Source organism: Eriocheir sinensis, chromosome 6, assembly GCF_024679095.1.
Source record: "Eriocheir sinensis breed Jianghai 21 chromosome 6, ASM2467909v1, whole genome shotgun sequence".
Lineage (NCBI taxonomy): Eukaryota > Metazoa > Arthropoda > Malacostraca > Decapoda > Varunidae > Eriocheir > Eriocheir sinensis.
This window is the reverse complement of record NC_066514.1, coordinates 16,582,781-16,595,191: the sequence shown is the minus strand read 5'-3', so window position 1 is coordinate 16,595,191 and position 12,411 is coordinate 16,582,781. Positions and strand designations below refer to the sequence as shown.

Below are 12,411 nucleotides of genomic sequence, written 5' to 3'. Positions count from 1 at the left end.
TACCAATGGCTGATCTTTCCGCTACTTATATTACTATAATGTCCAACTCTTTTAATCAAACTGTAACATAAAATCAATAATCAACGTTAATACTTGAACATGATTTTAACTCGTATGATAAAATTATACTCTGAGTGTGGAAGAACAATGGACGAAGATTCTATGAAACGTTATCGTTCACTGTAGGGATAACTCCTTGGGATGATAGGCTACACACATTATCTTATAAGTTATTATTAGCCTTATATTTTAATATATATATATATATATATATATATATATATATATATATATATATATATATATATATATATATATATATATAAATTTTTTCTTAATTTTTTTACAACAAAGGAAACAGCTCAAGGGCACACACACACACACAAAAAAAAAACAATAATAAAAAAAAACCTCTTCTCGCTGCTCCCAAAAAAAGGATCAAAAGAGGTGGTCGAAAGAAAGGTCAATTTCGGGAGGAGAGGTAACCTGATACCCTCCTTTTGAAAGAGTGTTATAGTAGGATATCAATGTATTATTGTTATTGTTATTATTTAATATCACCACGAATTAGGCATACAATTGTCAATGGAAAAAAACATGACAGATAGATCACGCCACCTTATAGGAATGTCGTCCGTCAGTGTTTACCGTCTCAGTTTGTTTACAAAGCATTTCATCAAGCGTGGAGGTCACCTTGACATACGTGACCAATTGTAACTTCATTATTTTCCAATCTGTAACTCGTCACTCCTTCACGAGAGTCCGACTGACACACGACGGCAGTCGCTCTCGCTCCGACGCTCCTGTACATATAGGCTAAGAATATATTCGCCTTAAGGAAGCTGAAGTCTTAATCAATGCCTTTAAACGCCCCCCGGTATACCGTTACATAATTGGCGGCAGCCGGTGTCCCAACGTGCCATAGCCATCGCTACCTAGTTCTCCTACACGAGCTCCAAGCCTCGAGAACTCACCAACAACTCCGGGGACAGGCGTAAACGGGAGGAAGGAGTCACAAGCCACCTACGGGCCGGGCCGCATATATTCACTCTGTATACTCCACTCGCACTCCTGCGAGAACGGTAGGCAGACGGCTTTAGGTAAGGGGTGACTCCAACAAACTTGCTGCGCGCTGTGATTCTCGCCGTTCTTAGAGGTTAAGGGGTGACTCCAACAAACTTGCTGCGCGCTGTGATTTTCGGCGTTCTTAGACATATCACCTGTGTGTGTGTGTGCGCTCGCCGTTATTTGTGTGTGAATGCACGTATCATGCTGTATAGTGTAGTTATTTTTTCTCAAGGTAAATATTTAACGTGAAAGGGCTATATATAAGAATTTATCATGTTTTATTTCTTTATCATGCTAAGAATAGGTATATCTATGTGTCTGTCTGACTCTGCGTCTCTGTCTGATCGTGTAGTAATTTTTTCTCAAGGTAGATATAATATAATGTGAAAGGGCTTTATATATGCACTCATCATGTTTATTTTTCTTCTTCATGGTAAGTATATGACCCCCTCTTCTCTCTCTCTCTCTCTCTCTCTCTCTCTCTCTCTCTCTCTCTCTCTCTCTCTCTCTCTCTCTCTCTCTCTCTCTCTCTCTCTCTCTCTCTCTCTCTCTCTCTCTCTCTCTCTCTCTCTCTCTCTCTCTCTCTCTCTCTCTCTCTCTCTCTCTCTCTTCTGCGAACTACTGCATTAGTTTCTTCACTCATTATATATATATATATATATATATATATATATATATATATATATATATATATATATATATATATATATATATATATATATTATATATATATATATATATATATATATATATATAATGGGGTGGAATTAATGAATATTTCTTAAACCAGTTGAACATATATTATTTCACACACAGTAACTTACTTATGGTCAAAAGAATACGTACTATTGTCTCAGTGGCCAGTTCCATGCGACTTTGCATTGGCTACGTTGTCGGCAATGTTAGCTGACAAATTTCGTGGCAGTTTGGTTTTGCGCTCGATTTCAACACCACTGGCTCGGCGTCCTTTTCCAAGAGGTGCTGCTCCTCTTGGTTTGCCTGGCCCTCGCCGTGAAACCGAGCTTGGCTGGCACGGAATTTTTCCTCGGCCAGCTCCATTAGTGCATAGACCGCTACCTACACTGTACAGTATGCTATTGAGCATGTTTGTACTCTTTACCATGTTCAGTCTCTTTATGGCTGTTTTGAGGCTGAGCCAGTGTTTTCATCCCCGTATTTATCATTTAGAGTTTGAAGAGTTGCCATGAATTCATTCAATTCTCCACTCCGATTATTAGAACTCTTCACTTTACGATCCAACATTGGCTGGTCGTGCATAGCACTAAGCTCTGCAGCTGTAGAAATGGAGTCATTTTCCAACAGTGGTTGGTCATACATACATTCTGCAGCTGCAGAGGTGGAGTAATTTTCTTTATGCACTTTTTTTGGTGTTTCCAGCAATCCCTCGAAAAAACTTGCTGGAGGGGTTTTTTCCTCGCCCACTGCCACAGACGCCAGCCATCGCCTGTTTTCACTTGTGGCAGTGAAAACTTGGGGCAGAACTACCATGCTGTGCTCTGCACACGCGGCTTGATGTTTGCAGAGCGAGCCAGTCTGTCCCACAACGCACTCGCAAAAGCCAGTTTGCATGTCCACTTTGTATTGAACTGAAGCCTTAGATTGACTTGCTACTTGAAATTTTCCTCCTCCTAGGGGGGTTACTGCATCCAGGGAAAGTGTGCCCATACTAATGTTCTTCTCTTTCCGTCTCCCTAGTGCAACGTCTACCAGTCTTTTTTTCATGTAGCCGTTGAATATTTCGGCCATGAAAACAATAAGTTGCACAGGGTTGTATGCCTTGCATCTGAAATAATGAAACAAAATATGATATACACACACACACACACACACACACACACACACACACACACACATTGCAAACTAATTCATAAACCACAGTCGACATGTATTCATTAATACTTCCTTCAATGATAGTCTTACATAAATGAAACTAATGTATTTGTTTTAGGAAATCAATAATTGCATTTAAGCTATGTGCATGCTTTTCCAGCAGTCATTTGACCTGGGGATAAATTGTAATACCACACGTATACAAAATGCAATATTGAAAATAATTGTCTCCCTTAAATGCTTACCTGTTAAGAACAACTTCCTTTATGATGCACATGGTTGCCTCGCAGAAATTGTTCGTATGGTGACCCCGTAGCATTGCACCTTCCCTGAACGCAATGGCCCACTCTTCCCTCCTATCCATTAATGATTGTAGATAGCTGAAAAGCGAAGAAAGAATAATATCAATAGCTTAATACACCAATACACCAAAATGTATAAGTTCATTGTAGGTAACAATTGCTACTGCATAGTTTTCTGAACAGATAGTGATGCTTGTGGTATCTATGATAATTATTATTATAGTTGTTGTTAGTGTTATTAATGAGACGCCTGCTGCTACTATAGTATAGTATACGCTACTACTGCTACTACTACTACTACTACTACTACTACTACTACTACTTATTAGTAATATTAGTATTAGTAATATAATGACGTTGAGAGGTATGATGATATGCTCATGTGCTTTTCTTTTAAAAAAAACTTTTGTAGCGAATGAGATTAGTAGAATTTAACAATACCTGCTGAAGTTGGTGTACCTCTGTGAAAGAGGATTAGCTTTGAACTCTTGCCAAGCTTTGAAGAAATCACCCTTCGATGATGCATATACCAGTGACTTCACGGTAGCCATCATCTCCTGGCGATCCTCCTTTTTTATGGCATGTTTGGAGTCTAGTAGCCATCGCCACACTTGCTGGAGTACGTGAAAAACACACAAAAACTGTCGAGCTGCAGGCCAGGTTGCTGCCAAGGCTCCTTTCATAGCGCTGCAGTTGTCGGTCATGAACGTTTCTGGTGACTGTGTCCCATAGAACGCATTTTCTCCGACAGCTAGTTTTACCATACGAAAGCCTGTAATGAGAAAAAAAGCGGTTACAGAAGTATACGAATCTCTCTCTCTCTCTCTCTCTCTCTCTCTCTCTCTCTCTCTCTCTCTCTCTCTCTCTCTCTCTCTCTCTCTCTCTCTCTCACACACACACACACACACACACACACACACACACACACACAACGGGATAATACAGGTGCTCGGTAATTGTGTTAGGCTGAACAATAGACAAGGAAACATCATGCTATACATTTGATAAACATGCTCTCACCTTTCGTAAGCATTGCTGCATCTAGGGAAGATGTAAACAGCAGAGCAAGAGGAGCAGCTCCTGCTGGTCCAGCGCAGAGGAAGGGTATCACAGATGTATTGAGCTGATCAACACATCCTGTGCCATCCACGAAGACGATTTCTCCAGCCTCTCTGAACTGAGTGTGCACTCTCCTCATGAAAGGAGTTACCAGCACCACAGAAAAGCGACTTTCTTCTATGTCCTGTATTATTGTCACTTCTGGGTTGTTTGCGGCATATTTGCTAATGCAATCTGCCATGGATAAGTTATCAAGTCCCCCATGTTGTTCATTGATCCATCGTTGCCTCATGTGATGTAGAGCTCGGACCGATGGGTTGATTGCATGATTTGCCTGGCCATATAGATCATCACACAGCCCCAACTTTAGTACATGATGTCTTGATGCTTGAGGTACTGACATTCCTGCAAATTGTACAAGGGAAATGTCAATATTATGCACTGGCGCACACACACACACACACACACACACACACACACACACACACACACACCTCTCGATAGTTCAGACACCTCTCGATAGCTCAGTGGAAGCGGATCGGCCTTGCGTCTCGCAGAGCCGTGTTCAATTCCCGCAAACCCAAGTGGGATTTTTCGCTGACAATGCGAGGGGTTACTGTCCCCCTTGGGTAAGGGGATGGGGTGTGTGGTGGTGTGGTGGTCTCAGACTTATCCAAAGATCGGAAATATTGAGCTCTGAGCTCGTATCTGTAGGGTAACGTCTGGCTGTCTCGTCAGAGGCTGCAGCCGACAAATGAATAACACACACACACACACACACATATATATATATATATATATATATATATATATATATATATATATATATATATATATATATATATATATATATATATATATATATATATATATATATATATATATATATATATACTCGATTTTGTGTGTGTGTGTGTGTATATATATATATATATATATATATATATATATATATATATATATATATATATATATATATATATATATATATATATATATATATATATATATATATATATATATATATATATATATATATATATATATATATATATATATATATATATATATATATTATATAATAACACAATTACCTTGCTCAAAATACTTGATGAAAGTTTCTTTTGTTTCGGGAAGAATCCTAAGTTGGTTGAGGGCTTCTGCAGACTGAAGAGAGTGGTTGTGAAGACCCTTTAGCGTTACAAAGCATGGATACTTTTCCATCAGTCTGTCTTTTTTCACTTTGTCTTTCGTCGTCAGCCGGATGTAGACATTCAAAGTCACAGGACACCTGTAATTACGAATAATAAATATCAAGGCTATTATAGGGAGAAATCGCGTTTAGAATCATGTTTTCTATCTAGAAGAAGCATTCGTGACTGGAACTGTGAGCTGTCCCCCTTCTCTCTCTCTCTCTCTCTGTCTCACTCTCTGTCTCACTCTCTCTCTCTCTCTCTCTCTCTCTCTCTCTCTCTCTCTCTCTCTCTCTCTCTCTCTCTCTCTCTCTCTCTCTCTACTTATTACGAAAAGCAATAGTTGGGTTTTATTTCTGGTGATCTTGTTCCCAACACCCGAGTGCAGGTCATTTGGTATACAGGGGCAATCTGACAGAACGGCAAAGAGTATCTATCTCAAATCACAGCTGAACTAAATATTTGTTTACTACGACTATTCCATAACCCGAATGTATAGCCATGCGGCATGGACATATAACTATCTCAATTCCATAGAACTGACACTGAGACAGAAACACATGGTTTGACAGATATCCGCCATTTTGGAGGCGGTCATTTGACAGTTCTACCGCCTCCGCCCACTATCTCCAATGCTACACTTACGACTACAGACGAATTTAGTACTTGGATCCGACACACCCACACACACACACACACACACACCTCTCGATAGCTCAGTGGGAAAGCATCGGCTTCGCGTCTCGCTGAGCCGTGTTCAAAACCCGCATGACCCAGGTGGGATTTTTCGCTGACAATGCGAGGGGTTACTGTCCCCCTTGGGTAAGGGGATGGGGTGTGTGGTGGTGTGGTGGTCTCAGACTTATCCAAAGATCGGAAATAATGAGCTCTGAGCTCGTTCTGTAGAGTAATGTTTGGCTGTCTCGTCAGAGGCTGCAGCAGACAACGGTGAATTACACACACACACACACACACACATTCCGTAATAGTGATATATAACCTTTAGTGCTGGTACCCTCTCGGGGTCTGATAGCATTTCTCGTACCCTCTTTCAGACTAACAGGAGTGAGACTCACCAGTGAAAGAAATCCAACTTTCAGAAAAAAATATATTTCCTTGAATCAAAATCTAAGCATTGTTACTGAAAGAAATCCAACTTACAAAAAATACTAGATTTCCCTTAATCTAAATCCAGGTTTTGCTACTAAGCCCATTCTTTTTCATAATGTCCCAACATGAGAATAACAAAACCAGCTCCATTCAACGGTGAGAAAAGTATACGTTAAGTTATGAAAAGAAACAACAGAATTTGGAGTGAGGACACCAAACAGAAAACAATGTAGTGTAGTGATACGGAAATAACATCAGTGTATGGGATTAAAAGGTTAACAATATGAATATGTTATAGGTGTACTCCAGGATATTTAACACTACTGAGTGTGCACGCACTCAGTGGAGAGAAAGAAGGGAGGGGTACACTGCCATTGCTATAAGTAATGTACACGTTTGCCTAGGAGAGATGTCAGATGCTATTTAAAAGTTTTCCAGCATGTTTCGTTAATTAAGAACTACTGTTGTAAAGGGTGATGCATTTAGCGGTCGCGAGTCCAGCACATATGATCAAATCTGAGTGCATCTCTCTCTCTCTCTCTCTCTCTCTCTCTCTCTCTCTCTCTCTCTCTCTCTCTCTCTCTCTCTCTCTCTCTCTCTCTCTCTCTCTGTGTGTGTGTGTGTGTGTGTGTGTGTGTGTGTGTGTGTGTGTGTGTGTGTGCCTGCCTGACTCTCTCTCTCTCTCTCTCTCTCTCTCTCTCTCTCTCTCTCTCTCTCTCTCTCTCTCTCTCTCTCTCTCTCTCTCTCTCTCTGTGTGTGTGTGTGTGTGTGTGTGTGTGTGTGTGTGTGTGTGTGTGTGTGTGTGTCTGTCTGTCTGTCTGTCGAGACAGCCAAAGGGTGCAGCAGATCCGAGGTGTGTGTGTGTGTGTGTGTGTGTGTGTGTGTGTGTGTGTGTGTGTCTGTCTGTCTGTCTGTCTGTCGAGACAGCCAAAGGGTGCAGCAGATCCGAGGTGTGTGTGTGTGTGTGTGTGTGTGTGTGTGTGTGTGTGTGTCTGTCTGTCTGTCTGTCTGTCTGTCTGTCTGTCTGTCTGTCTGTCTCTCTCTCTCTCTCTCTCTCTCTCTCTCTCTCTCTCTCTCTCTCTCTCTCTCTCTCTCTCTCTCTCTCTCTCTCTCTCTCTCTCTCACACACACACACACACAAAGAGGTTTGACCACATTTCGTAGTATAACGTCTGGTTGCCTGGAATACAGGAAGAAATGGCACCGGAAAAAATGCCACAGGGAATTATGGCGCACACACACACACACACACACACACACACACACACACACACCAGAGAACATTTATTTATGATATGAGCCATATATACAACTATATTCACCATACTGAAAATAATTACTTAGAATATATACTGTACATAAACAATACATACCCAGTATATGTCTTGATTCTTCCCTTGCTGCGAGCATCACCATGTAGACAGACGAACGTCTTGTGAAACAAATTCCACTTCTTGCAGGGATACGAACGCTTCACGTTCAAACACGTGTTATTTTCTTTCATATAAAGTTCTTTCCACAGTTGGAACTCATCGTCACTTTTCACATTTAGCCGGAAATGTACTGTGTCTTCAGTTTCACTAAGTATTACAGAATGAAAGCCTTCTGTCTCAAATTCTAATACGTCTCTTAGACTTGCCATGGCTAACTGACCTCTCAGCAGACAGCAACCAAGCATTACACTTAACCTCACTGACCTCTCACTCCCCTAGAACCCCCTAAAGTCTGCTCCTTCCCCCTTCTTTTTTATAATCCTTGCACCTCCACCTGTGGTCAGGTCACACTAACCTCACGCATCCTAATCCTCTTCAACCTGACCTCACACCAAACACCTGGCAAGAACAACTTAAACCTCTTCATCACTAAATGGTGCAAACGGCACTGAACACTTGTGTCCAGCCTGTCTGTGCACATCAAGATTCGCAATGAGCCATGACGCAGTATATGTATTCTGGGATATATTAAGGGCAGCGATAGGAAGCAATATATGCGGCCTAGTGTTGAAGGCGTTAACTTTAACTTCCTGTGCTTACACAAACTTAATCTGACGTGTCAGGCTATTCCAGGTCAATGATATAAATTATTACAAAACAGATGATGTTATAATATATATATATATATATATATATATATTTATATATATATATATATATATATATATATTTATATATATATATATATATATATATATTTATATATATATATATGAGTGAAGAAACTAATGCAGTAGTTCGCAGAGAGAGAGAGAAGAGGGGGTCATATACTTACCATGAAGAAGAAAAATAAACATGATGAGTGCAAATATAAAGCCCTTTCACATTATATTATATCTACCTTGAGAAAAAATTACTACACGATCAGACAGAGACGCAGAGTCAGACAGACACATAGATATACCTATTCTTAGCATGATAAAGAAATAAAACATGATAAATTCTTATATATAGCCCTTTCACGTTAAATATTTACCTTGAGAAAAAATAACTACACTATACAGCATGACACAACGCACACGACGGATACGTGCATTCACACACAAATAACGGCGAGCGCACACACACACACAGGTGATATGTCTAAGAACGCCGAAAATCGCATCGCGCAGCAAGTTTGTTGGAGTCACCCCTTAACATCTAAGAACGGCGAGAATCACAGCGCGCAGCAAGTTTGTTGGAGTCACCCCTTACCTAAAGCCGTCTGCCTACCGTTCTCGCAGGAGTGCGAGTGGAGTATACAGAGTGAATATATGCGGCCGGGCCACCCACAGGCCGGCGCAGCCGAAAGCGAGGGCCACAATCTACAAGCCGCCCCACCCGCTACAAGCCAGCACTGCTACAAGCACTCCAAGCCCTCCGCGTCGCGCAGAAGGAGGCACTCGCAGCTGCGCCAACACAACCCACAAGCACCTAGCAACACAGCGGACGGCAACACCGCCGCTGCCGGGAGCATCGGCCCAAACCTCTTCCGGCAAATAGTCAACCAGGGCAACCGCGGACATCTCCCGGTGACTGCAAGCAGTTACCACTATCGTTCCTGCAAGGCGTCTTCTCAAGAGGTTACACACCCAAGGCACCATATCTACAACCGCTGCCCCATCTCTCAATAAAACAAGAACGCCGCAGCCGTTCTACGTCTGGCCGCAGTGTTCCGGCCGCTCGCCCTGCCCTGCCACTGTGCACGGCCAGTCACATCGCTGAATGAGCAGTTTCCAGCAGCCATTCCAAGTCTCCCGAGGTCCGCCCTTCAATCAACTCTCACCGCCTTCCTGCCGCGGCCATGGTCTTCCAACGCGACTCCATAGGCTGCACGTACCCAAAGGCGTCGACACCCTTTCGTCCCTAACTCTACGTCAACTGATTTTATCGGTATTGTATCTGTTCCAAATACTTTTCCAAATGCAAACTCAGCAACTTTACATCAGAGGCACGAATATTTTATTTCTGCGTATCTAACACTGTTAATCAGTCACAATTGTGAGAGTAACGATCATTCGCTTACGAGAGTGAGCCTTCTTGTTGTCTGCTAGCAGTAAAACTGTGATTTCCCTAATCTAATTTCATCTTCCTCAGTGTGCCCTTGCTACATTTTCTCTTCGCCGCTCGGGGGGGAACCCGCACTTTTAAGGGCATACTCATTTACTTCTACCCAACAACCCGCTGCTATTATTGGTTATTATTTCATATAACCTATAACATTATAAAATTACCTTATAACCTAACATTATAACCTTAACTTCTATTACGTCTAACAGGCACCTTGCTAGCCATCCTTTCTTGTTTTTAGGGGTACTGATCAAGCTTTTAACTCAGACACGTTTTTTTTTTTTTTTTTTTTTTTTTTTACAGCAAAGGCGACAGTTCAAGGGCACACAAAGAGCAAACATTAATAAAAAAAAAAGCCCGCTACTCACTGCTCCTAAAAAGAATCCAAAGAGGTGGCCGAAAGATATGTCAGTTTCGGGAGGAGAGGTGTCCTGATACCCTCCTCATGAAAGACTTTAAGTCGTAGGCAGGAGGAAATACAGATGAAGGAAGATTGTTCCAGAGTTTACCAGCGTGAGGGATGAAAGAGTGAAGATGCTGGTTAACTCTTGCATAAGGGGTTTGGACAGTATAGGGATGTGCATGAGTAGAAAGTCGAGTGCAGCAGGGCCGCGGGAGGGGGGGAGGCATTCAGTTAGCAAGTTCAGAAGAGCAGTCAGCGTGGAAATTTCGATAGAAGATAGAAAGAGGCAACATTGCGGCGGAATTTAAGAGGTGAAGACTATCAGTATGAGGAGGAGAGCTGATGAGACGAAGAGCCTTAGCCTCCACTCTGTCCAGAAGAGCTGTGTGAGTGGAGCCCCCACACATTAGATGCATACTCCATACGAGGGCGGACAAGGCCCCTGTATATGGACAGCAACTGTGCAGGGGAGAAGAACTGGCGGAGACGGTACAGAACGCCCAGCCTCGAGGAAGCTGATTTAGTAAGAGATGAGATATGAAGTTTCCAGTTGAGATTTTGAGTTAAGGATAGACCGAGAATGTTTAGTGTTGAGGAAGGTGATAGCTGGGTGTTGTCAAATAATAGGGGATAGTTGTTTGGAAGATTGTGTCGAGTGGATAGGTGGAGAAACTGTGTTTTTGAGGCGTTGAAGGACACCAGGCTCTTCTTGCCCCAATCGGAAATAATAGTAAGGTCTGAGGCTAAGCGTTCTGCAGTCTCCAGCCTTGAGTCGTTAAGTTACTGAAGGGTGGGTCTTCTATTAATGAATCATTAGGAATGGATAGGACAGTTACGTTAGTAATTACAGCTATCAAAATATGTTCATATATTGTAACTGATTTAAACCATAGTATGAACAAGGACACTCTCGCTAAACTCGGCGACACCTTTAAACAGTTGTCTCTTCCTTCGGGTGAGGGAGAAGTGGAACACGGCTCAGGCATCAATGACCTTCATGTTGTAAATTTACGTTCAGGTACACAGTACTCCTCAATCCCAGAGGGGCCCTTCCATCCCCGGGTGCGTCTGAATACTTAACCCCCACTCAGCCGATCACAATGCCTACCAATCCACCTCCTCCCCCCCCTCCTGCCGAGGGCACTGCCCACTACCCCCCTCCCCCGATTCGGGTCATTCCAACTCACGCCAGTATTCGGCAGTTCTCTGGCAGCGAAACAAATTATTCAGCGAGACAGTTCCTCGATCTTTGTGAGTCTGCCATCGCCAATTCCTCCATTACGGAAGATCATGATAAAATTGCATTCATTCGGTCCTGGTAACTACCAGGATCTCGGGCACTAAATTTGATGCAGTCCTCAGCGTTCGCTTCGGGGGGACATTGGAGTAAACTATGAAATTTTTAAAGGAAATTTCATAAAAATCTTCAGGCGGAGTAAACCAAACATCGTTAGACAGATCGCACACGGTTGAGTCCTCCAAAAAATCCTCAACAAAGCCGATTTGGGACGCCATGACTGAGGCAAATCAGCTGGCGGTTGACTATGTCAAAAGTTTCGAGGACGCCCAGTGGCTCCCAGGCGGCAGTATGCAAAAACAACAGGTGAAGACAGTTCTGGAGTTGCTTTTTTACTTGTTTCATATTTCAGAGAAGCACCGCCGTTCTGTCCTTCCCTTGACCTTCAAACCGGGCGGAAATTTGGTTGACTTCGTCTCAGAGTTAGAAGTCAAGGTTCAAGAGCACACTCACCATCAACCCCTCGCAACAGCCGCAGCATTGCAGGCACAAAGTAAGACTTCTCTCACCTGTAGTTTTTGCAAACAATCAGGACATTCTGAACATTCTTGCTTCGCGAAACGTAGGGAATCAACACACTCAAGAC

The 12,411-nt window shown here is 42.4% G+C and overlaps 1 protein-coding gene across 1 annotated transcript; it reads right to left on the bottom strand.

The window, feature by feature from the left end:
• Window positions 1-3,160: 3,160 nt before the first annotated feature.
• LOC126991117 (uncharacterized) lies at window positions 3,161-5,567 on the bottom strand. The gene is made up of 4 exons (XM_050849839.1): window positions 5,375-5,567; window positions 4,242-4,685; window positions 3,663-3,993; window positions 3,161-3,299 (listed from the first exon to the last, which is right to left on the bottom strand). The coding sequence occupies exons 1-4, from the start codon at window positions 5,502-5,504 to the stop codon at window positions 3,161-3,163; spliced, it is 1,044 nt and encodes a 347-aa protein (XP_050705796.1). The 5' UTR covers window positions 5,505-5,567.
• Between the last annotated feature and the right edge of the window lie 6,844 nt (window positions 5,568-12,411).